The following is a 27,983-nucleotide window of genomic DNA, read 5'->3' as shown; positions in this document are numbered from 1 at the left end:
TAATTTCTTTGACAAACAAGTTGTACATAGTCAACATATATACATATATATATATATATATATATATATATATATATATATATATGCTCCCACTGGTATTATAAAGAAATATAAACGTAGGATACATATTAAGTACATAATTGAGTTTGTGTAACACAGTGAAATGCATTATATATAATAATAATGTAAATAAATAATTCTACAAAGTATTATGGTGTATTTTCATATTTGTTTCTTATTTCTTTCATCTTTTATAAGTATGTAAAGAGAGGAGAAAAAACATTTGAGAACAGTAAAACAATTTTGAAATCTTACTTCAGAGTTATTTTTATTAAAATAATTTTTGATGGCTGTGTAAATTATTTGTGAATTAATCGTCCATTTTATTTAAAATAATATATAAATTATAAGAGTAAAACATGGCGAAAATTGGTGGTAATGTGTGCGACGCTCGTTGTCAATTATTTCATAAGGAAATTATAAGAAATGAAAACGCAATACGGATGAAATGGTTTTTAAAGAACCAACAACGCTTGATAGATCGTTTAAAAGAACCGAAATTTATGAAACGAGCCAGAGAAATAATAGCGGAATCTGAAAAACGAAAAATGCTTCGCGTTGATATACCTATCGTGCGTAATCTCGATCTGTTGATTCACAATGTTCATCTCTAAAATTTTGTATACATATAGGTACAACGGAAGCCCTTACCACCTTGGAGGCCACCTAGATCTGATGGTTCTATCAATATAGATATCATGAAGCCGGTTGAGCCCCATGTAAGAGCTATACTTTATGAGAAAGGAATCCCAACTTTTATTGCTACTAATAATTATCTTACTGAAAGGTAGCGCATAACACGGCGCACAAATTCCTGTTTGAAAAGGACTTAATTTACTAATTCAAAACATTTCTTGAAATTTTCTAGATATAAAGAACCACCGGAGAAGCGTTTCTATTTCCCTGATAGTACAAATTGGATATATGGTTGGCGCCTTGATGATTATCATCCTGTTCCACTTAGCAAAGTAGGCCTGAAGTCTGTTATGTTAGCACAATTTTACCAGCGTAAGACATTTAATCTGAAGCGAGATCCAGAATGGTATCGTGGTTGTCAAATGAAGAATGCAAGAAATTTCAATCAATCATTGACATACTAATTAGTAATTAATATATCTCCATACTATAATGTTACAGTGATTACACAACACATATACTGATATTATAATATTATATTTTCTGTAAATAGTTTGCTTTTATGTTACATATTTTTATGATATTACAATTTTTATAAAAAATATATTTTTGTCTTCTTCATTGATTCGGTGTATTCTTCATAAAAGCATAAGCATTATTAAATTTCTTTATTTTGATAATTATATTATATTAATTACAATGCATCATTTTTATTTTCTTATTGTAATCAATTTCACATTTTCTTTTTAATTTTCCTATCGCTTTTTTTCTTCTCGCTCTCCGTCTTCTTTATTTGTGCTATTTACAGAAAGTAAATCTAATGGTAATAAAAAGTCGGCGTGCTCTGGCATGGTGTCAAATGCAAAATTTATAAATTTTTGAAATTCCTTGGCGAGAATAGTGATTTTTTCTTCTAGCATTTTATTCTTATTGTGACATTCTGTAATCTCTTCTTTCATTATATTCACAGCTTCATTTTGTTTTGCAATAAGTTTTTGGAAGGATTTTATTTTTTCCTACATATATTGAATATTTAATTATTGAAGTAAAAGAAAGCTTTTCGTCACATTATAGTACTTTAAAATATATCAAAGTTGGATAATAATTACGAGTTAAAAAAGCAAACTTAAAATATACATCAACTCTAAAATATATATCAAATCAGAATATATTTTAAATTGTTTTGTTTCAAATTAAATTTAAAAAATATCTATTTATATACAAATTTATCTTTTTTTTTCCAAGATAATTTAAATAAAAAGTTAATAAGGAATTAAAACTCATGTTTTATATAATTGTTTTAAAAAGGAAGACAAAACTTTACTTTGTAAGTATCATTTGAAATAGATACATATTTACCTCGTAATGTTCCTGTATCGCTTGCAGTTGTGAATTGCTATGTAATCTTTCCATGTAAAAAATATAAATTATATTTATTACATTTTGTATTTCGAGTTCACGACGTTGGATATACAATTCTTCTATTTTCCTTTTTTCAATATTTTTAATTTTTTCATCGAATTTGATATGGCGTTTCCTTTATGAATAAAAGTTCAATATTTTAATATTTTGCAATGCATCATGCAATCTTACTCTCAACTCATAATATTTACATATCATTTGAATACCTCATAATGTTATTAAAATCAACAACCATCTTGTCTCTATGTATGCGATGAGCTTGCACGAGATCATTGTAGATAGATGTAACAACCCAATTTATTTGGGGCTGTATCTTTCTTAACACATCATATGTCGTATCCATTCGTGTTTTGATGATGGCTGTCTGCAATTCCTTGTCGTGTTTCATATCTATATCGGCCATATCGACCTATTATACAGTTTTAAATTCACTTCATTGTATATTAAAATTATATACATGATTTTATAAATATAAATATTCTATTTATTGCTTACACAGCAGAGAAATTATGTCTACCTGCAACTTCTCCTTCAACTCCTGCTGAGCAGACTTGAAAAATTCCTCGTATTGAGCATGAATTTCATCCGCATTACGTCTAATAGCAAATCTCTTTTCAGCTTCAAACATTCGACACTCTTCTGCAAATTCGTTCCTCAGCTTCTTCTGCGTCGCTGCTTCAATCTCTGCTTGGAATTTTTTCAGCTCGTCTTCGCCCAACGCTGAGCCAAGAATTTAATTTATTGACAAACGTGATATTTGCAAAGTGTGTTTGATACTTCATTGGATATTTACGAATATGTCGAGTACTACCTAGGATTTCACGGTGTATACATGATTTAAGAATTTTCTGCTTTTCCGACCACATCCCCATCGCCATGTCCGCCTTTAATTGACTGTCCTGTGACGCGCAACATAGTTGCTGTGAAAATTTTGTGACGGATATTGAATCCACCAACTTTGCCGCTTCCTGATTATACTCGAAGATAATTTGTGCTAACGAAGTGCCAAGACTCTGCCGAATTTCTGATTTTGTCGGACTCTCATCTCCTATAGTGCACTCCAACTTTCGAAATTTATCGGAAACACAAACTGTAAATGATATAATTTATTATTAGGATTAAATGAGAAATATAGAGGAATATATTGATAATGTTATAAGTTTTTGTTACATTTTTTCTCTTTCTTTTTAAGTTCCTTTACATTATAGACAAATAGAGCTTCCTCTTTCTCTTATACTTGAATAAAAATGAAATATATACAAAATATATACAAAAGTTCTTTTGTAACTATCAAATAATCTGAGCTAAATAATGTACAATGTTTTACTTTGTCAATTTATAAAATTGAGCTATATCCTATGTAATAATAAAAGTGAATATAATTAATGGTAAGTAAAAGTATTATTTTCCATTGATGAAATTACATATACAAGAGATAATAATCCCAATTATGAATCGAATTCTAATTTTGGATCATATAAAATTGATAATAAATTAATATTTTATTTACATTAATATATTGTAAATTAAATATAATGAAATAAATTTTATATGATAATTTGAAGTTATATTCGCTGCTTATATAGGTATTAATAATTTTTTTTTAAATATTTAATCAATAAATTTACACAAATAAATAAAATCTTAACCTAAATAACTTATAATTGAAATCGTCATCTTAACATATATTTTAATGAAGACTTATCACTTACACATTGCGTTGTCAGAAAAGACACATAATTCTTTTCATTGCTTCATTAACAGGCGAAATAATATTACACTCTCTACACAACATTCTACATTATTCTTGATTAGTCTAATGCATTCATATCAGAAGCAAAAAAAAAAAGAATTTGTTAGAATCAATCAGAAATTGTATTGATAATTGTTATATTTTGCTACAATCCAAATTATTTTAGTAACTTACCAGCAACATGTCAATGTCGTTGCATTTCCTGCTGATGAAACAATTCTCACGCGGTAATTTGGTGCGCATGCGCAAGACTCACTGCTCAGTGCAAATCGGAGAATCGGCGGATCTCACACGTGCCTGAGGAAGAGACGCGTTGGGATGTACGTCGGCGAGTCCATGTGAGATCGTTTACTATTTTCTTCATTTCTTGCAAAATGTTTTAACAACAGGATTGAGGAATGATACTTACGAAGTGTGCCATGGCGGAACAGTTGATTCGTAGAGGTGCCTTATCGGCAGTGGTATTCGCACGCAGGTATATATTCATACATATATCTAAAAATTACAGATAAAGGAAAGATAGATGATATAAAATATCTTTCTTCTTTAAATGTATACATCTCTATTCGTTTTCTTCAAGTTATATCTTCAATGGATTGAGTGATGCAACAATAAGTTGTATTGAGAAATAATACAACTTACTGTGATTTGTATTCTATTTCATCTTTTATTGCTAGCTCAAGAGTTCTTGGTGCGAGTTACGTTCAACCATGCAGAGGCAAGAAAAGTGATAGCAATACAAATCTGCCAGATTCCTTGTTCCATCCTGTACCTGTCAAACCGAATCCGGATGATATAAATGTCGGTGCTGAATTAACTGGCAACTCTACATTAAACAAAACGGAACTCTTAAAGATATTGAATGCTTTCTGTCAAAAAACGGAGATTAAGAAACTAGCTGAACAATATGGATTAGATAGTACGTAAAAAAAATGGTATATAGGAATGTGCGATTACAGTTTCTGATTGGGATATTAATTTCAGACAATCTTCAGGGACAAGCTTTCACAAATTTTAAACAATACTGTTTGAAAACAGAACCATTACCTGTAGATCTTTATGTAATATTGAGTGATATCCTACAAGGTGCTGGAAATGTCACTGATATTTTTCCATACTTTATAAACCATGCCAAGCAAATATTCCCACATATTGACTGCTTGGATGATCTCAAAAAAATTAGCGATTTACGAAGTCCTGCTACTTGGTAAGAAATGTAGATGTACATTAATTTATCAGAAAAAAAACTTATTCCTGAATATAATTTTGTTGTTGATGTTTTTAGGTATCCTTTAGCAAGAGCAAAAAATAGAAAAATAATTTTTCACGCTGGACCAACAAATAGTGGAAAGACATACCATGCTTTAGAAAGATTTATTACTGCAAAGAGTGGAGTGTACTGTGCACCACTTAAGTTATTAGTGGCAGAAGTTTTTCATAAATGCAATGAAAGGGTTGATATATATTTTCATTTTATTTTATTTATGTTTATCAAAAATAATTGATGTACTAATGTATTTACTATACTTTAGGGAACACCATGTGATTTATTAACTGGAGAGGAAAGGAAATTTGTCAAAGACCATAATAGTCCAGCGGATCATTTATCATGTTCTGTAGAGATGGTGAATATACAAAATAATTGTAAATATCATTATTTTAGCATTTATTTTCCAGTATTTATGTAAGAAACTTGCTAACGTAATCATAATTTATTGCAGATGAAGTAGCTATAATTGATGAAATTCAATTAATGCGAGATCAAAGTAGAGGTTGGGCATGGACGAGAGCACTTCTGGGAATTCCCGCGGATGAGATACATTTATGTGGTGAAGCTGCTGCTATAGAATTGGTATTTTTATTATTTTATATTCGTGAATTATGCACCAATAATTACTTGTTAATAACAAGTTGCGTATAGGTAAAAGCTATATGTGTTTCAACGGGAGAGAATGTGGAAGTTCGCAGATATAAACGATTAACAGAACTGGAGGTAGAGGATCGCGCAGTCGAATCCTTAAATAATGTTATGCCTGGAGATTGTATAGTCTGCTTTAACAAAAATGATATATATACCGTGTCGCGTTCTCTCGAGAGCAGGGGAAAAGAAGTGGCTGTAATATATGGTAGCTTACCTCCAGGTACCAAGCTGGCGCAAGCTGCGAAATTTAACGACCCTAAAAATTCTTGTAAAATCTTAGTAGCGACCAATGCCATTGGAATGGGTTTGAATCTGTAAGTTACAAGTATATTTATTTTGAAGTTAAAACGATATAAGTGATATAAATGCGTATTATTGGAAGCAATTGTCTTAAGAAAATTATGTATTGTTATAGACATATTCGAAGAATTATATTTTATTCATTGATTCAGCCATCATTTAATGAAAAAGGAGAAAAGGAAATGGACGTTTTGTCTGTGTCAGCAGCTCTACAAATAGCAGGTCGCGCTGGACGTTACGGCACAGTTTGGAGCACAGTAGGCATAATTTTTATTTCTACCAACATTACAAGAAAATGCAAAGGAAAATAAGAAGTATTAAAATACGTTTTTGTATTATAGGGATATGTAACAACATTTAAGCGAGAAGATCTATTGACTTTGAAAAATTTATTGCAACAAGCTCCAGAGACAATAATACAAGCTGGTCTTCATCCAACAGCGGATCAAATTGAGTTATACGCTTATCATTTGCCAAACGCATCGTTATCAAATCTTATGGTGAGTTCTGCACAGAAACAATAAAGGGATTGTGATCAATCATAAGTGATGTCATGTCATAATTATTTGTTTCAGGATATTTTTGTATCGTTGTGTACAGTCGACGATTCTCTTTATTTCATGTGTAACATAGACGATTTTAAATTCCTAGCCGACATGATACAACATGTTCCACTACCACTTCGTGCAAGATATGTGTTCTGTTGCGCACCAATTAATAGGAAATTGCCATATGTCTGTACCATGTTTTTGAAGGTATTATCTTTATTATCTATTGGCATCTATGAACTTAATATTGCGGAGAAAGAATTTCTGATATTTGATACAAAATCCATTTTATTATCAAAATATAAGATTTACATTATTTCTGTCCCTTTACGAACAAAATAGATTTTTTTAAAATTAGATATAATTAGCAGACTTGTGTTAAAATGCATATTTTTTAAGTCAAATTTTTTTATATAAATTTTTAATTTTTTTAATTTTTTAATTTTTTATATAAACAGTATATTAATAGTTTATTATAAAGTTTGTTATAAACAGTATATTGAACTACGCAGTAATATATTGCATGCATATACAGTAAAGAAATTTATAATTAATTGATTAATTTTATCTTATATTTTTTACCAAATTAATATTATAATAATTAATATTTAAATTAAATCAATATAATAATAATAATTAAATTTTTATGGAAAATTATCGACAATATTTTGCTTAATAGCTTAATAATATACTATTATTTTTTTGCATAAATATACATTTTTTTCAGTTTGCACGTCAGTACAGTAAAAATGATGCAATAACATTCAACTGGTTATGTCAACATATTGGATGGCCTTTTCAACCACCAAGAACTATTCTTGATCTGGCCCATTTGGAAGGTGTTTTTGATGTCTTGGATCTTTATTTATGGTTAAGGTACAATGTTTGAGATTGTACTTTAATAATCTATCTTTGTCTTTTTTATGTTTTTATATTCATCATTTTATATTTTATAGTTACCGCTTCCTGGATCTCTTTCCGGATGCTGAAATGGTTCGTTATATACAAAAAGAACTTGATGCGCTCATTGAGGCAGGAATAATTAAATTAACTACTTTGTTACTAAATTCGGGTGCAGGTAAAAAACTATATTTACGATATAATATGTATTTTAATAAAACTATATATGTATATATGTGTATGAGTTATGAGTGTAATCTTTTATATTTTATCATGATTAATAATTTTTATAATACTAATTGTAAAATGTTAATATATAAGTTTTTATTAGTTAATATATAAGTTATTACTTAGGTGGTGAGACCGACAGTTTTGAATCGCAAACGCAAAGGCAAAACTTTTATAGAGGTAATTCTATATTATTTATATAGGAAAGAACTTGATAATATTATAATAATATAATAATATTATAATAATATTATAATAATATTAATAATTAATATTTGAGTATATGCTACATTTTTTAGATTATAAAGGATCTGGCAAACGTATAGGTAAAGGTAAATTGACTGAGAGATTAATAGCAGAAGGCCTCCTAACACCACAAATGTTACGTGAATTGCAATCCGAATGGATTAGGTCTACAAAAAACAAAAAATAATGTAACCGTATGTAGCATTAAAACATTAAAATTTATTAAAAGATATTCTATTGTGATTGTAACAAATGTAATTATGGATTAAAGAAAAAAAGTTGAATTAACATAATTTGAATAATGATACAATTATAACACTTTTTTGTGTATATTGTATAAATAATAATACGATAATTTTATAAAAGAATCATGTCAATTTTTCAATATTATTTTAATATTAAATATATTTATATAATGTAGATTTGTTTACATAAATTAAATATTTTTTCTATAAAAATGTAATGTCTTTTTTTATCTTTTAATGTTTATTCTTTACATATGATATAAACTGTATGTTTAAAAAAAAATGTTATTTTTGAGTAGATACATACAAAGATATTTACATATATATTCACAATTGATTTTTGATATTAAATAATAAATTTAAAATTTTATCTTTAAATTATATGATTAATCTTTTCTAAGATTAAACTTTTTTTTAGTTCTGATATCGTATTGTTTTCATTTGTGAATTGAACAGTTTAATAAAATAAAAAATTTGCGAAATTTATTAACAGAAGAAAGACATTAATACAATTTATTTATTTTTCTGTAATAATATATTTCTGTTCAAACATAATACAAATTACATGCAAATCAAGATAAATTTAAAAAAAAATTAATCCTTCAACCCTGTTAGATGCTATAACAAATATTTATATTACATTTTAAATAATGTAAATTATTATATTTGCATCGATTAAATTAGAAAAATCCACTTATAGCCTGCAGCAAGAAATCCATTAGAAATTCATCGGTTTGTTACCAGTTACTGACCAGCATTCTTCATATTCTCTACAGTCTTCTCAATTATTAATTTCCATTCATCAGGTTCATTGTTTACATACCACTCTTCTATCACTTGCATTCTTTTCTTTTGCTTTTCGGTACATTTCTTGCATTTGGTTTGGTAAGCTTCGCTGAACGTTCCTAAAATCAAATAGATAATTTGATACTTATATTAATTACTAAATTGATTCAATTCTTTGATCTCTTAGGAGTTTGAACCGTGCCTTGCGCAATCTCTCCTGCTGCACTCCAGAAGGATTTTTAATATATTCGCCAGCAGCGAAGAGAGTATAATTAGATAATTTGATATTTATATTAAACTTGATTTATCAATTTTATTTCTAATTAAATCTAATAGAATTTGAATAGACAACAGATTTAAAGATATAGAATATATTCACATCATAGAATAAATCACATGATCAATAGTTTTCTTAAAAATACGGTCTTCATACTCAAGGAAAAGAGAAAAAAATAGTTTCGTTTCTCATGTTTCTGAGAAATCAATTATCCATTTGAAAGTAAAGTTATATAAAAAGTATGATTAACGATTAATTCTTTATACAATCGGTAAAATTAGTACTTCATTTTCAAAAATTAATAGTTTTCAACAGTTTTATTTATACTCTTAATAATTCTACAATTACCGAAATAAATTAAAAGCTGTTCAAGCTATTTAAGTTTTCAAGATTTATAAGTTTGAATTTGATATTTGCAAGCTTGGGATTGACACATATTTCTGTTCATTCTATTGCTATTTCTCATTTTGTAGCTATCTTTGAGATTAATGATTGTACGAAACTCACTTTCAAGAATAAAACTAATCTGAAATTAGAAAGTTGTTACATTGTTTTATGTCTTGTTACGTATAAAAATAATAATCTGGAAATAACTGAAGAATTTTATCCTTTGTTTTTTCTGTCCTGTCCTGTCGTGCGTGTTCTAGTTCGTCAAAAGTACTTCTTTTTATAAATTATTTGAGAATTTGTACATATTATTCGACATTGGAGAGAAACCGATTTTGTAAAAGTTAAAGAATTCGTTGAAAAAAAAAGAATAATTCGATAAGAATATATATAAATATACCTGTTAGCTCTATCTGTTCTGGACTTGTGCATGGTGCTAGTTTCATAAAGCAGTTGTAATATCCCTTTCGCATTTCCTTGTTTTGGAGGATACTTAAGACATCTATATCATCGAATCTGTCAGAGTAAAGTTCTTCTGCGAGAACGCATATCAATACGCTCATAGCGATGGTCACTGCGATATAATTTAGCCGAGCCATTTCCACTGTATAATTGCTTGCAGCACCTGAAACACTAGATGAGCGATTATCGTTTCATCTCTTTATATAGGTTTTTCTAAAGAAAAAAGAACATTACGTGATGTAAAAAAGAGAAAAGAAAAAACGTTATGTGATGTAAATTATATATTATTATGCGAGATAAGATAAGATACGCAGAAGAAACTGGCAATTAGTTATAATTGAAGATTCAGAATACGTATTATATATGTAAATTTTCAAGAGAGTCAATATATACAAATGTTATGTATGTAAAGTGATAAAACATAGAGTTCAAAATAAAGTTCATATTTGCACAAATATGTACAAAATTTGACATTTCATATATTCCGATTGTTCCAACGTTTCTTGTATTATACGGCACATAAAATTATTTGTAATAATATCTCTGATACGATGATAATTACAGATCATTCAAAGAAAATCTGAAATTTTATAATAAAAATTTCAACAAAAATCAACACAATAAAGTTTTAGTTCATTTTTGATATTGTCTTCAAGGCATAATTATAAATCTCATAACTAATCGAAAACAGAAGCTGTTTTTAGCAAACTTAGTTGAAAAATTGCAAAAATGATAAAATTTTATTTAAATGATAAAATTTTATTCATATAATATATATTTATGTAGATATTAGTTTATTAGCTTCTTGATAAAAAGCAAAAATTGTAAAGATAAATACACAGACGTATTTTGTAGAAATTATTTCTATTACGTATTCATTAATTTTGAGGTTCAAGATAATTAATTTTTTGTAAGTAATATACAAATATTTGCATTGATAATTGTGTTATAAATAATTGTGCAATATTAAAGACAAATGCGCAATTATGCATATTAAGGACAATGCGTATACTAATATTTATTCTAATTCATTCTAATTCATTCTAATATTTCTTAGAATTACTAGATGCTTTAAACTGGTCTTACTGAATCTAAATAAATGCAAATTGCAAAAAATAGATTTTAATTCTAAATTCCATAAACTCATTATTATTCAAAAAATTTCATGTGCATTATGATGCGCAATGGAGAATTTAAAATACTAAAAAATTATCGTACGCACATAAAGATATTTACGTCTCACATTTATTCATTATCTAATCACTGTATTATAAGAATAAAAAATATTATATTTTACAAATTATTGCCAATAACTGATCAATAAAGTTAGAAATTATTACATTTTTAATTATACTTTTTTAATTATATTTTTTAAATTTTAGCAGGGAATGAACTTAATACTATTCTCTTTTTAATAAAAATGTATTATTCGTTTATGCGTCACATATAAAATGCTATACATTGCTTTTTACAATTATTTTTTCATCGTTTATATAAATTAACAATCATTTTCGTATGCGTAATTCAGCTTACATAACTAAAGTGATGCGAGACTCTTAATTAATATCAAAGAGGTTTATCGTATCCTATATCATCTGTCAATGTTGCTTATCAAACATCATATTTGTCCTCAATGAAAGAGTATTTATAGGAGAAAGGAAAGAGTAAAAAAAAATTCAATATGAAATTCAATACTTATGAACGTAATTCATGATGAAATGCTGCTTGTCAAACAAACGCATGATTTATAATCAGTACAATCAGATGAAAACGATCAATTGGGATATTGATAGACGGTGTTATCCAAATTATAGAAAACCATTTGTTCATCGATCCATCGACGGGCGTAGGCTACATTGGCGTAAACACCAGGTATTCTGTCGTCGCCGCAGCCAAGTCCCCAGGCTACGATGCCTGCTTGAACAAATCTAGTTGGATCGCTAGCTAGCGGACACATGAGAGGACTACCGCCATCGCCCTGAAACGAAAAGATTAAAAATTATCATTTTATCTAATGCAACAAATGAGAAGAGAGACGTTTGATTATTCTATTCAAAAATCTTATTTCTACATGTAAGTAACACGTGAATCTTATGGGACCTTCGAGAATTAAAGATGTTGCCGTCTAAGGTGCATCAAGCTTACCTTGCAAGTATCTTTTCCCGCCTCCCCACCCGCGCAGATGAAACTTCCGTCTAGAACAAAATATTTTCCCAGCCTGGTAGTGCGCATAATGTCTTGACATGTATCATGTGGTATTATAGGAAGATCCACCCTCTTTAAGATCACTTGGTAACGTCCCTCTTTGCCTATAATTAAATAATTATATCATATAACGTCATAGAGTTTCAGAGAGTTAGAATCCAAACGAGTTAGCCCGAAATTTACTTTCACTATGTAACCATTTAATGATTCAAAATTATTAATTATTTATTTTTTATTATTTATTTTCAGATCTGGCTAAATTTTTAGGACATTTGAGGAAAGCCATTCTTTTCTTCTCGTGTAGCTCAAAAAGAATTAGAGATACACTGTTAAGAGATTTATTTAAAATCAATCGATATTCATTTCTTCATTCATGCTTTCGCACATTAAAGATACACAAAAGACGTACCGAACACGTCTTTTCCCCATCCGCTGGCGAAGCATCTGGACCCGTCGAAGACGGTGTTCATCTCTGGTAGACATATGATATCTACGTTCTCCGCGTATTCAACCGGGGTCTTCAGGATCAGGATAGCGAAATCGTTGTAGAGCGCACCCGAATAGAAGCCTTGGTGAACTATGACTCTTTCAACCTCGCGATCCTGATGCGGATAAATCTCGTTCTTCGTCTGCGTGTCCCATTCTCCCGCGCGAATCTTTAGCTCCCCTGGTTGCTTCCTGTTAATCGAAATGCATTATTAAATTATACAACGAACAATGGACTGCAATTTCCAATTTAATGTTTATTCAAACGTAACAGTCCGAGAAAGTTGTTTATTCACCCGATGCTTGATCTTACTTAAAATGTCGGTTACCTAATTAATTTTTGTTAACCAAGGTTATCGAATGACTCTGTATGTGTGTGTGTGTGTGTGTGTGTGTGTGTGTGTGTGTGTGTGTGTGTATATGTATATAAAATTATTTGCTATCGCGAAGATATTCATAGCAAGTTGGTTACTGACCCATTAACACAGTGAGCCGCGGTGAGAACAGCCTGTCTGTGGATAAGAGCTCCGCCGCATTGATAAACGTTCAATTTCTGACCACCGACCGGTTTTTCGCCCAAGATAGCCACCATCCACGGAAACTCGCCGAACTGAGCCTCATTATCGGAATGACCGGTGATCCTGAAACCAACTCCGTCAGGATGCCGCTGTCCGCATCCGGTTCTAGTAGTCGGTGGCGGTGTCGATGGCGGTTGTAGATCCGGAGGTTTGCAGCAGACGTCCAAGTAATTCTCGCATGGTCCAAGACCTCTAAATATCCCACGATGAAAAATTATTTATCAATTATCAAGATTGATTCTAGAGTTAATTTTACGATGCGAACAACGGTTATTTATTTATGTAAGAAGAAAATTAATCGAGAAAAAAGATGAATTTGAAGAAAGATAAATGATAAAAATTTCAATTTCTAAAAATTTTGTATATTATTTTGATGTGCTTTTTTGCTAGGAATCCATTAATTTACTTTTTTCTTTAAAAATCCACTGAAACATTGAGAAATCATCGATTTAAAATTTATTAAATACAAATTTAGTAACATGGATCAAAACGAATGATTTAGATTGATGACAATTAATTGATCATTAAGAAAAAAGCATTTATTTCTAGACAATTGTCTTTTCTCTGAGATTTAAATATCTATCAAGAAAACAAGAACTATGTTTTGAGTGAAGACAATATATATATTATTTGTTGACAATACCAGAGGAATTTCATTGTCCAAAGATAGTCTCATGCCGCGAGAATAGTATAAGGTGGCATGCTAAAAACAATCAACCAGTTTTGAAAACCATCTAAAAGTCACGATATCTATCAAATCTGATCTTAGCAAGACAAAAATTTTATATATATATATATATATATATATATAGATTCGGCCATGCATGGAGAGTCTTTTTAGCAAAAGTTAATCTTTAAGCTTCTGATTTCGAAATAATTTTTACCGATATTCCAATTGTCATTTCAATTATATATCCATTTTAATTTTTAATTTTACCTGCAATTTTAATTATCACGATCCGAATATTTTATTATTGTATCAATTGGGACATCACTTTTTTCAAATAGCGACAACGTGACGTCCTGAATAATCGTTAACAATGCAATGGAATTTAATTACATTTACTTTAATTACGTTCACATAAATATTTAATTACGTCACTTATGAATGCGCAGCTTTGTGTCGAGTTAGACATCATATATGTCTGACAAAAGAAATCGCGATCGAAACAGTTCCTGATTTAGCAAAGCAACGCCAGCATAGTAGCGTTTCCGTTTTCCTTCTACATACTCACTCTCCGTATACAGCTCAAACTTGTAATTATCATACCATAACCACATTTGACAGCACTATTTATCGCACATTACAAAGACTTAGATATGTGAATTGATAAATAATATGCCTTAGTTATCTAAACTTCGCAGAAAAATTCTTATGATTAAATATTTAAAAATGTTTATTGTTCAAAAGCACTTCTGCAGCCACGTTTTGCATAAAAAAACTATCTTATTCATTTTATTATAACTATTACGAAGAATTTTTGCTTTTTTTATTATTATTATTCCATTATTATTTTCATAAGGCAGAAAATAATAATTATATCAAATTAGAATAATATATTTACATATATTTTTTTTCTTAATCTGAAAATGTGTAATTTATATATAAATAAGAGATAATGTAACACATTAATTTTATCACTACGCATTAATTTTATCATATCCTGGTAATGAGAAATAAATTCGTGCATTATGGAACACCATTACCAATTTAGTAATATAGTTAAAAACTGAAGAAAATCAATGTAAATAGATATTTACCAGAGCGAACAAGAAGCTATCAGTTGCATCAGGACTATTCGTGGTTAAAATTTTTCAATCTCGATTTCACGATACCAAAGAGAGGGTTACATAATCACCCGCGTCCGTCGCGGACGAAAAAATTTTACAGCATGCCGTGATCCATCGCCGGTAGAAAACCAGCCGAGACATTCGATCTTTGGTCAATAAACTCACCCCGGTGGTTTCCCATCAATTTCACCAAAATCGGACCTGATATCGATGATACCAACTCCGTCCTTCACGATGGTGCCATCTTTGCATTGATAATAGGGCACGCATTCGCAATCGTCCGGTTTCGAAGGTGTCTGATTGTTGGTGCCGAGGATGAGATTTCTGGGGGTGGTGGTGGTGAGGTTTTGGAAGACGTCTTGGATAATACTATCGAGATCGCCGCCTATCGGAGACACCGCTGGAGCCGGAGAGGTTGGCCTTAGTTGGTCAATGAGACCGCCGAGGCTACCTTTGTCTTCTTGCGCCGCGGGCAACGCCGTCACCGAGATCGCGCCGACCAAGGTCAACGCGGAAACCAGTCGCCACATGATTCGCGCCAAGGATTTTTGGCCGATCCACCTAAAGCAGGCACAAAAAAATGATTAAATATCGAAGACGACATCACCTCGCGAAAACGATCGCACTTAAATCGATTTTACGATGGCTTCGCCGCGATTCGGCGCGACGGCGCGGTCAGAGAAGATATCTTCTTCTTCGTGGATATAAATAGCGATGATGACACAGCGGTGCCTCACGGTCGTTGTAAATCAGTAAATGGAAGGAAATAAATGCAAACAGTGGCTCATGAGGAACTTTAATCACTTTGGCTTTCGTGCAGTGATTAACGTGGGGCAATTTAGTCTTCGGTAACTCTCGGCTATCATCGAGAAACATTATTGAGTTAAAAAAAAAATGCGCTTGAACAGATAACGTGTTTACTCAATGTCGATCGAATAAAAGATGTATACGAAATTTACGTTTGGAAATATTCCAAATATCATCCTGCGAACAATTAAAGATGTGTGAAGATGCAGTAAAAAATATTTTCTACCTCAATTTATTACAATCGAATTTATTTATACAAATATAAAAACTTTTCTGTCATGAAAAATATTAAAAAATATATTAGATTTCGAAAATTACATTATAAATATATCATCGTAAATATAAAATAATGAAAAGAGTTAGTAAATTATGTGTAAAGTTTTTCTACTTTTTAGAATTCCCCGAGTTGTTGTATACAAAACTAAATTATGCTATGTATTTGATTATAATTAAAAATTTATAGTAAGTTATAAAAATATTGATAAAAAAAGATACAAACTTTGAATAAATAACAAAAACATAATATTGAAATTATATGTGTAATTATGTAATGAATGTTAATATACTAGTTGGTTTTCACACACCAATTAAAATTAATATTCTTTGATGTGATCTATATAAAGCATTATAAATTTTATTTCATAAAAAATATTAGTATATAAAGATTCTATTCTTATCTTGTTTCTAAAATATCTTTTTATTTATAATAGAAGAAACAATAAAATTAATCTTTAATTTGATACTAAATTCGAAAGAAGATCGATACCTGACCTTTTCTCGAATAAGGAAATGCGTAATTTTGCCTAAAAATTCGTGGCTATAAAATATATGCGTCGAAACAATTTGAATGCATAATTATTCAGTATGATAATGTTTGATGTTCTCGCATAACTAACATTATCTTCCAAGGCACTTCCTCAATGAAGATGTGCTCAGATATGCGTCATCGTATGAAAATATTTTCCTCATTTTGTTTAAGCGCATAAATTCTGACGATTGAGAATGTTTTGTCGTTTATTGTCGAGCATTTGACGTTTTCTTACCACGTGAATCTCTCATCTTGATACTTGATTCAACCGAAACGTTGAAATTATACGATAACGCGACAGCACATTGTATAACAGTTTTAGTTTAGTCGTCAAATCTTACGGTATAGTTATTTAAAATCACCTGCACTGACCTTTTTCGGATAGTCAAGATTATCAACATATTTATATCGTTAAACCGGTATTATTTCTTTTCCCGAACTATTTATATTCAGAAATTGCAAAAATTTTATATCATGAAATTAATAAAAACTAGCATCCGCTATTACACGATGATTTTACATATAATTTATAATCACGATTATAAATATATAATTACATAAATTAATATAATAAATGTGATTGTATGCCGAAGTAGAAAAGCCAAAATTGACATTTCATCGTAATTATAAATAAAATAATTATAAATTAAATCATAATTAAATCATAATTATAAATTAAATAATAAAATATTTTTGATTTAGAATTTAGATCACGTAACAAGATTCTATAAAATATTTTTCTTTCAAACAAACGTCCACAAGCTTTGTCACTGATTGAGAGCTTTGTCATTGCTGATTGTCATTTAGAGGAGCAGAAATTCGAGAGAAGCAAATCCAGCTAGATCGATCAAATTTAGCGTAATACTTGCCAGAAGGAAATTCCGAATTCCGACGAACAACCTTCCACTCGGAGCAGCGATGCCGGATTAGCAACCGACGGTTCTGAGTGGAGAATCTTGATTTCCGCGCGTACATTCACAGGATCCCTACTCCAAGCACATTTATCATTATCCCCACTTTTCTTGTTGTGTTATTAACTACTTCAGGACTGGGAGAACCGGCATTTCCCACCTTGAGATCGACGTGATTTTCTTGGAATTAACAACGAAACTCATGTAAAATACAAAAATCCCCTTTCTTATGACGCATATCGCATGAAAAAATTTCTTGAGAATAAATATTTTAACCCCCAACTGGAGTCAGGTCAAATCAACTGAATCCTTCAGATCCCTCGTATTCCAAAGGATTCTTTAAAAGAAGATAGATGAGTTTTTTTCCAAAAATGTCCATTCTGATCCTATTTCTGATCCTAGACTAAATTATAGTGAAAAGTAAAAATTCATTTAACTATGAAATAAATTTGAAAGCAATCAAGTCTAAGATATACACGACGAAGAACTGACTTTTTTATCTTTTAATTCCTTTCAGTTGTGCTCATCGTCCAAGAATTCTCAGACTTAAAATTCTTCACTTTTGAGTTAGTGCCCTGGTGCCTAAACAGTCCTGAATAAATTCTTTCAGTTCTCTTTCAGACAAATTAAAAAAGTTGATTTATTTTTTTGGAAAGAACTGTTAGTCTATAAATGTCGCAGTAACAAATTTAAAGAGATCGCTTGAAGGTAACGATTTATATGATATATGATTTTCTTTAAAGTAAATCGCAATTCGGTTAGTAATTAATGAATATACATAAGGAATCTACATCACATACAATGTTGACAATACCCGTGAATTCTTACTAAACGATTATGACATTATATAACGCAATTCGCATATATTCAACGCACTGGAACTTGCCAGTTTTTTTGGTGTTAAGATCAGGTATATATGAACGAGTCTGATCATTCTTTAAAATGCATGAAGCTAACGGTGGGTATTCGCCGTGACATTTCTCCAAGATATTATGATTTATAGCTTGCCATAAAAAAAAGAAGGAGAAAGGAAAAGAGAAAGAGGAAAAACAATGACAATAAATATGCGATTTTTAATCTAACTTGAAAAATTGTAGAAATTAAAGGAAAACCGCAGATTTAAACAATATGAAAATGACCTACACTATTCTTTTTCTCTTTTTTTTTATATCAACGCGTAATAACGCCATTTTCTTTTTCTTAAAGCTGATAAGAATAGCCGAACACAAATATAATGTTAAACAAACAGTATATCTTAGCCTATTTGTCGAATGTCTTATTAGAGGAAAAACTTATGTTAAAAATGGGTATACAGTCGACAGCATGTCATTTAAACATCATTAATGACGCACAGAGCAAGATCGTCGATGCAAACAGAGATTGTCGGAATTATCGCGCTTCACTGTTGGTTGCACGCGATTCAGATGACAGGTAATACCATCATTGTATTGTTCGCAAGTGTCGCAATAATATTTCATTTGGCGCTATATCTGCTCGGAAGTGCCGGTTACCATTCCCATTTCATCGAATGCGAGAAATATAAACGACGCCTGTTTATCACCTCTCAAACCGCTCTCAATGCGAAAACATGGATGAGTTGAAGGAATCTATTTTCGCGAAGTAATCTTTTTTTTTTTTTTTTTTGAGATTGCTATTCGATTGCTCGATCGAAAAACAAGTTTCTGCTCTCTCATAATTCTTTCGCGATTACGAAAGCGATTAACAAGGCTTACGTACTATTTGCAGTATAACAACTTGAAAGGATTTCAAAGTATTCTGTAATATCCAAAAGATATTATCGTTAGCGATTATAATTAATTGTTAACAGGAAGTCATGAATACGTAGCTTGATTAAACAGTTGTTTCTTCATCGAAAATGCGAACGAAGCTACGTCATTGATAATTATTTCCTACACACAACGTCTTCAAAAAGACGACGAAATGACCAAATACAGTGGAGGAGTATTCTGAAATACTTAATTTCATTTCGTAATGCTGCATTGCTTAATCAGTTCTAACGAGACTAATATTTTTTTGACCACAGATAACAAAATGTGCTGAATTGGCTGCACATATAAAAAACCATTTATATTTTAAATTATGAACTTATAAGTTCATCAATTATGAACTTATGAGTTCTCAAAAAAGTCATATAAAGGATTTTTACATTAATTTTACATTAATAAATATAAATTAATCTGTATTACGTCTATATAAATCATAGTTTTACGTATCCCGTCGAAAAAAATTCTAATATTAGATTAATTCTAATATTAGATTTGTCTTCAATTTTCAAATCGTTTTAAAATTCAAATCTGTTTCTCCAATTTTACAAAAATTAAATTCTTAAAGAATACATGAAATAAAAAGTCTTTACATAAAAAATAAAATAAGAAAAGAAATAAGAAGTCTTTAAATAAAAAAGTTAAACTGTATGATAAGAAAAGTTCAATTTCTGTCGCGAGAAATGTAGCTCTTACATATCATTATCGCATTATTATTGTATTATTAAAAATCGAATCTCAAAATTGTGCTAGAAACAATTCAAATATATATATACATATAATTATACATATAATTAGAAAGGATATTATCTTCGTCTTAACTTTTTGTATATTATTTTTTTAAAATTATTGTTATAAATTGATTCAACCAAAAAATTAATTCACATATTAAAGATTCTATTAATATTTCATTACAAGCAGATTGGTATATTTTTCATTTTATTATGACATTGTGTTTAATAAAGTATATATTTAATTTTTCAAAGAGTATTACTGGAATGAGTCTTCTACTCAATTCTGCGACTCTGAAGTCAGTTCTTCCAATAGCCGTGATCGTCTAGTGGTTAGGACCCTACGTTGTGGCCGTAGTAACCCAGGTTCGAATCCTGGTCACGGCAATGTGAAAACATTGTCACGGTGGAAGTTTTTTTTTATTATAAATCAAATTATACATTTTTGGAAAAATTATCATAACATCAAATTATATATTTAAAAAAATGAAACATTTTTACAAAATAATTAATCAATTTTCTGCACGTGTCTTGTGGAGAGCAACTATCAGTATCGACTGTCTGTTTCTTAGATGTATAATAAAAAAAAGATATAAACAAATATATTACAGCAAAAATATAAACTTTTGTAAAAATATTGTAATTATCGTTGTTATATACGATGATCTTATTAAAAATACTTTGCTATATTATTTATTACAGTTTTCTCAATCGAAATATATATATTTTATTATTAAAAATTTTTTTTATTTACTTGCACGAACATCACGCTCAGTTTCAGCCTCTGCGCTCAGTTCTTCCAGTAGCCGTGATCGTCTAGTGGTTAGGACCCTACGTTGTGGCCGTAGTAACCCAGGTTCGAATCCTGGTCACGGCAATGTGAAAAAGCATTGTCACGGTGGAAGCTTTTTTTGTCAATTTTTCTATTTTTCATAATGTACTCATATAATATTTATCACGTTTTAGACATGTGTATTTTCCTAGGATGATTTTTCTTGAATTCCGTTACATTATGTGATGATTACGTATTTAATTTTATAACAAGTTTAACGAATATTTTAAATATGCAAAATACATGCGAGAAACTAGGACAACTATACGCTTGACCTCCGAGTCTTTCCCACACTCACTATCTCTGTGTGCCGTGATAAAGTCTGTCTTACGTAGCTATCAATATTAACGGTAGCTGAAACAAATATCTTTAGATATTCATTCTTAAAAAATGCGTTCATGACGCATTTATTAATTACTCGCATCGTATAAGAAGTCAAGAAAATTCAAACTGCTCAAACTGCAAAGTAAAATAAATTACGCAACAAAGCACATAAAAAAGTAATTAAAACAACGTCTAATTATTATTATTATAAGTTACACGAGAGACATTAGTACGCGTAAAAAGTACATCGCAGTTGTTCAAATAAATGTTATTAAATGTACTACACTATACATCGTTATACGCCGTAAGTAGCGAACTGTTGATCTATCCATTGACGATGTTGCGATACGCTGGCGTATACCGCAGGAACATTAGCTCCACAGCCGATACCCCATGACACAATGCCAGCCTAAAATAAAAATTTGACAAGCCTATCTCTCTATCTTTCAATATAAAAGTATCTGAGAGTCTAGTTTTAATTTAATTTAAGAACAATAATAAAGTTTAATTAATTAAAACCATAAAATTAACAATAAGTAAATTAAAGCCGTACAATTATTACGATAATTAGAACATAGAGAAACTTGAAGGACTAAAAAAATACTAAATCCATTTTGCTTTGCTCGCCACTTAATTCTACCGCAGATAAAATATTTTTTATAAAACCTGGTTCGCACACCTGAAAGTATTGTCCCGTAGAGGCTTGACAAACTAAAGGTCCGCCGCCGTCACCACGACACGTGTCTTTATTTGCCACGCCGCCAGCGCAAATAAACGAACCATGTAGTTGAAAGTACTGGCCCAATTTCGTATTTCGTAAACGTGTCTGGCAGTCATCTCGATCGATGATAGGAAGATTTACTCTTCGAAGCTCAGCCTGATACTTCCCTTCCGGTCCTAGAGCGTAGTTACGAGTGAGTGCCGATTTTGAGGAACTCCGCAAGAAATGATGTTTACAAACTCGATTCGAGGCTCACCGAACGAATCACTGCCCCATCCTATTCCGTAACAACTGGTCCCAGCCAAGAAGACCATACCTTGTTCGGGAAGGCAAATCGGCAGGATATTCGCACCATAAATAACTGGTTTTTCCAAAACAAGAACAGCTACATCATGGAACAGCCCGTCGTGGTAAAATGACGGGTGTATAGCTATCGCGAGGATATTCACCTCTTGGATAGGCAACGGTTGAACATTACTTCCCAAGTTCCACTGGCCGAAGCGTGCGATCAAGTTCTCAGGCCGTTGGCTATCAGAAAATTAAGATGAAGAAAAAAATAAACCAATTAGATCTAATGTAAAGTCGAAATTGCAAATTTTGAAAAATTATATTTTTTTTACATCGTTCATCTGCTACATACTTTTCAACGCAGTGGGCTGCAGTAAGGATGGCTCCACTGCTGATCAGTGAAGCACCACAATGAAAAACGTAAGGATTGCTAGATTTTAGGAGAAGCGCGACCATCCATGGGAATTCAGCAAAATAGGTTTTCTCGGAGTCAGGGGGGTAAGGCTGCGCTATATAAACGACTGGAGTCATTGTCGAGTACAGCTTAAGTCAGATATATTGTTTTAAATTTCTTTTTTGATTTTTCTTTTTTATATAGACAAAATTTTGTCGAATAGAACAACTTGTACTTACGCGGGGCGTAGTTATTGTTTTGAATACCACAAGTGACCCGTGAAGATGAGCCATCGGATGTTCTTTTCGTGAACGAATTTCCAGATGAGGAAGCGCGAAAACTCTGAAGATTGATTCCAACGAGCCGACAGCATACTTGATCCGTCGACGAGCACACCGTAAATCTCGAGTCGATTATGCCCAAACCATCCGGACTGATCGCGTTTCCTTCGGAACACAGCCAGCTCTTCACGCAGTAACACTCCTGCGATGTCCCCGGATTCTTCACCGGGCCTAGATCCATAGTTCGGATCGGATTTGACATTTTGACATTTTGACAGGACGGTAAGTTCGTCATCGAGCAGATACTCCCATCCGTTAGGACCTGAGAGACTCTGGGATCTATCATGCCACCACCACCGGGTGAAATGACGACCATGCATGTGAAACATATAGTGATATTGCCGCACACGAAGCACAGCTGCGTCTGTCCAGGTGTTCCGGTCGTGGGTGGCATCGTGGTCATCGTGGTCGGCGGATTCGTCGGCGGCAGCGTCGTGTTCGCCAGGATCCTGCAGCAGACCTGAGTGCCGGGGCACAGTCCATACCGAGGATTTATCGCACCCTCGCCGGAGATGTTGACTATCCCGTTAGGGTCGCACAGCGATATATCCACGCAGATGCAATACGGAAGTCCGGTCGGAGTTGGCGATGGACTTGGTGGAGCTGTAGTTGGTGATACAGTTGGGAATGTTATCGTAGGTACTGTCGGTGGCAGCGTCGTGTTCGCCAGGATCCTGCAGCAGACCTGAGTGCCGGGGCACAGTCCATACCGAGGATCTATCACACCCTCGCCGGAGATGGTGACTATCCCGTTAGGGTCGCACAGTGATATATCCACGCAGATGCAATACGGAAGTCCGGTCGGAGTTGGCGATGGACTTGGTGGAGCTGTAGTTGGTGATACAGTTGGGAATGTTATCGTAGGTACTGTCGATGGCAGCGTCGTGTTCGCCAGGATCCTGCAGCAGACCTGAGTGCCGGGGCACAGTCCATACCGAGGATCTATCACACCCTCGCCGGAGATGGTGACTATCCCGTTAGGGTCGCATAGCGATATATCCACGCAGATACAATACGGAAGTCCGGTCGGAGTTGGCGATGGACTTGGTGGAGCTGTAGTTGGTGATACAGTTGGGAATGTTATCGTAGGTACTGTCGGTGGCAGCGTCGTGTTCGCCAGGATCCTGCAGCAGACCTGAGTGCCGGGGCACAGTCCATACCGAGGATCTATCACACCCTCGCCGGAGATGGTGACTATCCCGTTAGGGTCGCACAGCGATATATCCACGCAGATGCAATACGGAAGTCCGGTCGGAGTTGGCGATGGACTTGGTGGAGCTGTAGTTGGTGATACAGTTGGGAATGTTATTGTAGGTATTGTTGGTGATACAGTCGGAAATGTTACTGTAGGGATGGTCGGCGGCATAGTAGGTACCGTGCCATTTGGCGGGTAGCAGCAGACCTCGAAGGGTCCGGTACATTGCTCGGCACCTGCACTGTACACAGTTTATTTTAATTATTTATATAAAGTATTTTAAGGATCGACTCCATCAATGCCGATTAAGTTGAAATTTAATTAAATTAGTGATGCAATAAATTGAAATTTAGAACATGAAAGGAATAACAAAAATAAATCAATTTGGTACCAAAAATCGAATAAAACTCGAGAGAGTAAAACCGAATAAGGACCAAGATAATTGATAGTCAAGCAAAAGATTTATAAAATTATAATAAAAACAAAACGATAAAATAAGATTAAAAAAAATTAGATATAAATAAAAAAAAAACTGAACTGAATAGAATTAATCGACTTTAATGAACTGCGCAATATCGATTGATCGTCCTAAATGACTCACCGAACATCGATTATTCCTGATCCGTCGGTGATAATAGTCTGATTACTATCACATAGATAGAAAGGTACGCAAATGCAAGCTCTGGTCACCGGGGCGGCGGTGGTGGTCGGGATCCTGTCCAGCTTCTGATATTGCGGTTTGTGTTTAAGCAAATGCAAAAAGAATATAGATGACGAATCGGTGAACGGTACTGCATCTCGATTAACGATTCTATTGACGACTTTTCGACTTATGGCCGGTCTTTCGATCCGATTTGCTCTTATCGAGGACGCGACGCCGATCATAATTGTCGTGACGACAACTACGTTCACCAGCAGCACGGAGAGCCCCGACATGACGTGTCGTTACTATCCAGTGGCTCACTGTCTATTGAACGATTTTTTTTTTTTTTTAACGCGAACGCGCATTTATGTATACAGGATGTGCTAGTATTTCCCGGGTTTATGGGGAACGTCCAGATGCAGATATGACGCTAATAGCGTATTAGCCTTTTGTTGCGACCAATTTTAGAAGGCGAAATATAATAGTGGCGCGTCATGCACTGACGTGCGTTTAAAAATGTGAGGAGAAAGAGTAGGGATTCGCTGAAATGTACAAAAATGTGACAAAAAAGAAGACACAAGAAAATAACATGTTTAATTTGATAATACGGAGAAATCACAAAAATTATTTATGCGCTATATATGAAATGAGGTAAATCAAATAAATCGATATACATATTTTTATATAAAATTTAAAAAATGTTTAAATATTATAAATATAATTATACTGCAAAATAAAAAATAATCGAATATAAAGGATTAATTCAACCAGTAGCCGATTTTTGAAATAAGTATAATGTAATATTGATATTGATAATTTTATATTTAAATTTAATTGTAATTTCGTAATGAATATACTTATGTATGCGAAGGACGATCCGTTTAACTGGTCGAATACAAAGGATATGACCTACTTACTTGATAGCCGACATAAAAAATGGTGTTAACATCCTTGCAAGTTGAAATAATTGAATAGAATTTTAGAATGCTAACTGCGCTGTTAAATAATGTTATTGATTAATAATTATTGAACTTTATAACGTGACAATTAAATTTAATAATGTAAATTGGATCAATTATAATAAAATTTTACATTGACAGTTAATTAATTTATAAAAAGGATAAATTCTTAATTTAAAATTTTGATATAAAGAAAAATAGGTCATTGCCGAATGAATCAGTTCGATTCATATAAATGAAGGTATCGCGAAAGATGCAGTCACGCAATATCTAACGATTTATTTTCAACTCGTGTAGAAAGTATTACACATAGATTCCCGATAAATTCTGTTATTATACAACACATTATTATACTGAATGAAAAGAGCAAATGAGGAAACGTAACAAAAGCACTATAAAGAAAAGACGCATACCTTTCATTGAAATGCATGTAATTTCTCCATTAATCATTATTAAGTATATAACTTTGTACAAATACATTTAAATAATATATTAATATATTAATATAACGAAATAATAATTATCCTTGGTACAAATGTTGGAATGGCGGGATTATTATGACGATATGCGCAAAAATATAATCTTAAAATAGAAACGACTACCAAAAAAAAAAAAAAGGACCGTCCAAAATGCACAAGATTAATTCCGAATAAGCGGAGACTTAATATTGCGTGGGAGGGGGGGGAATATAAACATAAAAATCCAAGATTTCATCGCGCGAGCACGCTCGCGTTTTGGATAACACACACACATATATATATATATATATAACGAAGCTCTAAGTTCTATGTAAAAATTTTAATCGGTCAGGTTCCAACACTCGCAAGTGGGAAGAACACGTAAATCGGATGAGCGCCTCGATCGACATCGGAGGCGATAAATTACGGCAAAAATAAATATTTATACAAATTGTGTAAAACTGTGCAACTGGACCGCTGGATCACCGTGGGACTTGTCCGAATTGAAAATGTCATTTCTCACTGTTATAAATATCTGCTGCCGCTCTTAATCGCGAACGCCAGTGCATAGGTCTCGGATTACCGTAACGCTATCTCACGCCTCGCTATGAATCAGTCCATATTATGACGGCACCGTGTAGCAACGGCGTAATTCTAAACCATACGTAAGGTACGAGACGCGTATCTTACGGAGCAAGACCCTTATTTCGCACTATTAAATAGTAGACCTCGTAATAACGAGTCACCAAAAAACATACCACGGCTACTCGCGCGAACATTTTAGAAACGCGCAACAACACTCCGACGCGCGTCATACAACTAATCTTAATCTCTAGTAGGAACATCTTTTGTAATATTTCTAAATACTCGACAATCCGGGAAAAATGGCGGGTACAAAATTTCAATATTTATCGCACCGTCCTTTGTAACATTCGGGTAACATTTTAATCTATCTCTTCTATTTTTCTTTTTTTTTTTTTTGGCCGATATAAAAAGCTTTTAAAGCATCTCAATCCCTGAAAGACGATACTCAATGAAGTAGTTTCGCAACGAGATTGAAAAATACCGAATAGTTTTCTTCTGACGTTTTTAAATTCTTTAGTATCAAACGTGTTTATCTCGAGATATATCTATCTTTATGGAAATGAAAATATTGGTGTAATAATATATATAAATTACAAGACATTAGATGCCCCTTTCTGTATCTGAGAAATCGCTGCTTCTAAAAATTACATATACAACTCTATGAAGTAATGGTGTTTAAATTATTTATTACAATTAAAACTAAGCAAAAAAATTTTAATTTTTTTTTTTTTTTTTTTAAAGAATTGAAATGCTTTAAAGATTGGTAAGAATCATTCGTAACATAATCCACTAAATATCCTAAATAAATTTGTGAAAATTATCTAAACATTAGTCGCTTTCATCTAATCATTGAAAATAGATTATACCAATAAACACGGTACTAAATTAGATTGTCTTATGCTACATATATCTTATGCCCTACACTTCGAACATTTTATCGTATAAATATAACAAAAAAATAAAAAAAAAAC

General features: G+C 32.0%; 6 protein-coding genes, 1 long non-coding RNA gene and 2 other non-coding genes across 12 annotated transcripts; 4 read left to right on the top strand and 5 right to left on the bottom strand.

The window, feature by feature from the left end:
- The first annotated feature begins 183 nt into the window (after window positions 1-183).
- Window positions 184-2,138, top strand: LOC148937933 (uncharacterized). Its single transcript, XM_089085212.1, has 3 exons — window positions 184-632; window positions 693-847; window positions 929-2,138. The coding sequence occupies exons 1-3, from the start codon at window positions 420-422 to the stop codon at window positions 1,158-1,160; spliced, it is 600 nt and encodes a 199-aa protein (XP_088941338.1). The 5' UTR covers window positions 184-419; the 3' UTR covers window positions 1,161-2,138.
- On the bottom strand, window positions 1,215-4,186 carry LOC105430019 (uncharacterized). Of its 3 annotated transcripts, none has more exons than XM_011643327.3 (7): window positions 4,046-4,186; window positions 3,831-3,934; window positions 2,930-3,208; window positions 2,636-2,838; window positions 2,325-2,527; window positions 2,056-2,233; window positions 1,215-1,712 (listed from the first exon to the last, which is right to left on the bottom strand). In XM_011643327.3, the coding sequence occupies exons 2-7, from the start codon at window positions 3,832-3,834 to the stop codon at window positions 1,452-1,454; spliced, it is 1,128 nt and encodes a 375-aa protein (XP_011641629.2). In that variant the 5' UTR covers window positions 3,835-3,934; window positions 4,046-4,186; the 3' UTR covers window positions 1,215-1,451. The 3 variants fall into 3 exon arrangements, with proteins under 3 accessions (XP_011641629.2, XP_011641630.2, XP_011641631.2); XM_011643329.2 differs by having other exon boundaries at window positions 1,459-1,494; XM_011643328.3 differs by lacking the exon at window positions 3,831-3,934 and having other exon boundaries at window positions 4,046-4,174.
- A 17-nt stretch (window positions 4,187-4,203) lies between these two features.
- Suv3 (Suv3 RNA helicase) lies at window positions 4,204-8,382 on the top strand. Its single transcript, XM_011643321.2, has 14 exons — window positions 4,204-4,346; window positions 4,549-4,790; window positions 4,856-5,078; window positions 5,157-5,325; window positions 5,404-5,515; window positions 5,593-5,723; window positions 5,793-6,106; window positions 6,208-6,349; window positions 6,434-6,592; window positions 6,668-6,847; window positions 7,368-7,516; window positions 7,597-7,718; window positions 7,895-7,948; window positions 8,068-8,382. The coding sequence occupies exons 1-14, from the start codon at window positions 4,270-4,272 to the stop codon at window positions 8,199-8,201; spliced, it is 2,208 nt and encodes a 735-aa protein (XP_011641623.2). The 5' UTR covers window positions 4,204-4,269; the 3' UTR covers window positions 8,202-8,382.
- A 389-nt stretch (window positions 8,383-8,771) lies between these two features.
- LOC105430016 (allergen Tha p 1-like) lies at window positions 8,772-10,575 on the bottom strand. Its single transcript, XM_011643320.2, has 2 exons — window positions 10,110-10,575; window positions 8,772-9,164 (listed from the first exon to the last, which is right to left on the bottom strand). The coding sequence occupies exons 1-2, from the start codon at window positions 10,306-10,308 to the stop codon at window positions 9,004-9,006; spliced, it is 360 nt and encodes a 119-aa protein (XP_011641622.2). The 5' UTR covers window positions 10,309-10,575; the 3' UTR covers window positions 8,772-9,003.
- Window positions 10,576-11,574: 999 nt separating this feature from the next.
- On the bottom strand, window positions 11,575-17,860 carry LOC105430130 (phenoloxidase-activating factor 2). 2 transcript variants are annotated; one of them, XM_089085209.1, is made up of 6 exons: window positions 17,716-17,860; window positions 15,397-15,792; window positions 13,339-13,632; window positions 12,786-13,054; window positions 12,317-12,480; window positions 11,575-12,149 (listed from the first exon to the last, which is right to left on the bottom strand). In XM_089085209.1, the coding sequence occupies exons 2-6, from the start codon at window positions 15,759-15,761 to the stop codon at window positions 11,946-11,948; spliced, it is 1,296 nt and encodes a 431-aa protein (XP_088941335.1). In that variant the 5' UTR covers window positions 15,762-15,792; window positions 17,716-17,860; the 3' UTR covers window positions 11,575-11,945. The 2 variants fall into 2 exon arrangements, with proteins under 2 accessions (XP_088941335.1, XP_088941336.1); XM_089085210.1 differs by having other exon boundaries at window positions 15,433-15,792.
- LOC148937932 (uncharacterized) lies at window positions 13,797-15,390 on the bottom strand. Its single transcript, XR_016141356.1, has 2 exons — window positions 15,202-15,390; window positions 13,797-14,143 (listed from the first exon to the last, which is right to left on the bottom strand). It is a non-coding gene; the product is annotated as an uncharacterized LOC148937932 (long non-coding RNA).
- A 2,727-nt stretch (window positions 17,861-20,587) lies between the features above and the next one.
- On the top strand, window positions 20,588-20,659 carry TRNAH-GUG (transfer RNA histidin (anticodon GUG)). The gene has a single exon. It is a non-coding gene; the product is annotated as a tRNA-His (tRNA).
- Window positions 20,660-21,077: 418 nt separating this feature from the next.
- Window positions 21,078-21,149, top strand: TRNAH-GUG (transfer RNA histidin (anticodon GUG)). Its single transcript has one exon. It is a non-coding gene; the product is annotated as a tRNA-His (tRNA).
- Window positions 21,150-21,605: 456 nt separating this feature from the next.
- Window positions 21,606-27,968, bottom strand: LOC105430129 (uncharacterized). Its single transcript, XM_089085187.1, has 6 exons — window positions 24,969-27,968; window positions 23,071-24,608; window positions 22,790-22,946; window positions 22,406-22,677; window positions 22,108-22,325; window positions 21,606-21,837 (listed from the first exon to the last, which is right to left on the bottom strand). Exons 1-6 carry the CDS (start codon window positions 25,301-25,303, stop codon window positions 21,724-21,726), a joined length of 2,634 nt encoding a protein of 877 aa, XP_088941313.1. The 5' UTR covers window positions 25,304-27,968; the 3' UTR covers window positions 21,606-21,723.
- Between the last annotated feature and the right edge of the window lie 15 nt (window positions 27,969-27,983).

Source organism: Pogonomyrmex barbatus, unplaced genomic scaffold, assembly GCF_055798465.1.
Source record: "Pogonomyrmex barbatus isolate J1 unplaced genomic scaffold, ASM5579846v1 scaffold1, whole genome shotgun sequence".
In the NCBI taxonomy this organism is placed as follows: Eukaryota; Metazoa; Arthropoda; class Insecta; order Hymenoptera; family Formicidae; genus Pogonomyrmex; species Pogonomyrmex barbatus.
The sequence above is the reverse complement of the archived record's forward strand: the minus strand, read 5'-3'. Positions and strand labels throughout refer to the sequence as shown.

Bases quoted from the DNA above. Each gene is read 5' to 3' on its own strand.
- LOC105430016 (XM_011643320.2), bottom strand. From the start codon at position 10,308: ATGGCTCGGCTAAATTATATCGCAGTGACCATCGCTATGAGCGTATTG. The intron at 9,165-10,109 runs GTATATTTATAT...ATTTGATTTTAG, and splicing joins AGAACAGATAGAGCTAACAG to GAACGTTCAGCGAAGCTTAC.
- LOC105430130 (XM_089085209.1), bottom strand. From the start codon at position 15,761: ATGTGGCGACTGGTTTCCGCGTTGACCTTGGTCGGCGCGATCTCGGTG. The intron at 12,481-12,785 runs GTACGTCTTTTG...ATTTAATTATAG, and splicing joins ATGGGGAAAAGACGTGTTCG to GCAAAGAGGGACGTTACCAA. The intron at 12,150-12,316 runs GTAAGCTTGATG...TTTTCGTTTCAG, and splicing joins CGGGAAAAGATACTTGCAAG to GGCGATGGCGGTAGTCCTCT.
- Suv3 (XM_011643321.2), top strand. From the start codon at position 4,270: ATGATACTTACGAAGTGTGCCATGGCGGAACAGTTGATTCGTAGAGGT. The intron at 6,350-6,433 runs GTAGGCATAATT...TTTGTATTATAG, and splicing joins ACGGCACAGTTTGGAGCACA to GGATATGTAACAACATTTAA. The intron at 6,848-7,367 runs GTATTATCTTTA...CATTTTTTTCAG, and splicing joins TCTGTACCATGTTTTTGAAG to TTTGCACGTCAGTACAGTAA.
- LOC148937933 (XM_089085212.1), top strand. From the start codon at position 420: ATGGCGAAAATTGGTGGTAATGTGTGCGACGCTCGTTGTCAATTATTT. The intron at 633-692 runs GTGCGTAATCTC...GTATACATATAG, and splicing joins TTCGCGTTGATATACCTATC to GTACAACGGAAGCCCTTACC. The intron at 848-928 runs GTAGCGCATAAC...GAAATTTTCTAG, and splicing joins AATAATTATCTTACTGAAAG to ATATAAAGAACCACCGGAGA.
- LOC105430129 (XM_089085187.1), bottom strand. From the start codon at position 25,303: ATGTCGGGGCTCTCCGTGCTGCTGGTGAACGTAGTTGTCGTCACGACA. The intron at 22,678-22,789 runs GTATGTAGCAGA...ATTTTCTGATAG, and splicing joins GCAGCCCACTGCGTTGAAAA to CCAACGGCCTGAGAACTTGA. The intron at 21,838-22,107 runs GTGTGCGAACCA...TTTTTATTTTAG, and splicing joins CTACGGGACAATACTTTCAG to GCTGGCATTGTGTCATGGGG.
- LOC105430019 (XM_011643327.3), bottom strand. The intron at 2,839-2,929 runs GTAGTACTCGAC...TTCTTGGCTCAG, and splicing joins TATACACCGTGAAATCCTAG to CGTTGGGCGAAGACGAGCTG. The intron at 2,234-2,324 runs GTATTCAAATGA...TTATTCATAAAG, and splicing joins GATTTTAATAACATTATGAG to GAAACGCCATATCAAATTCG.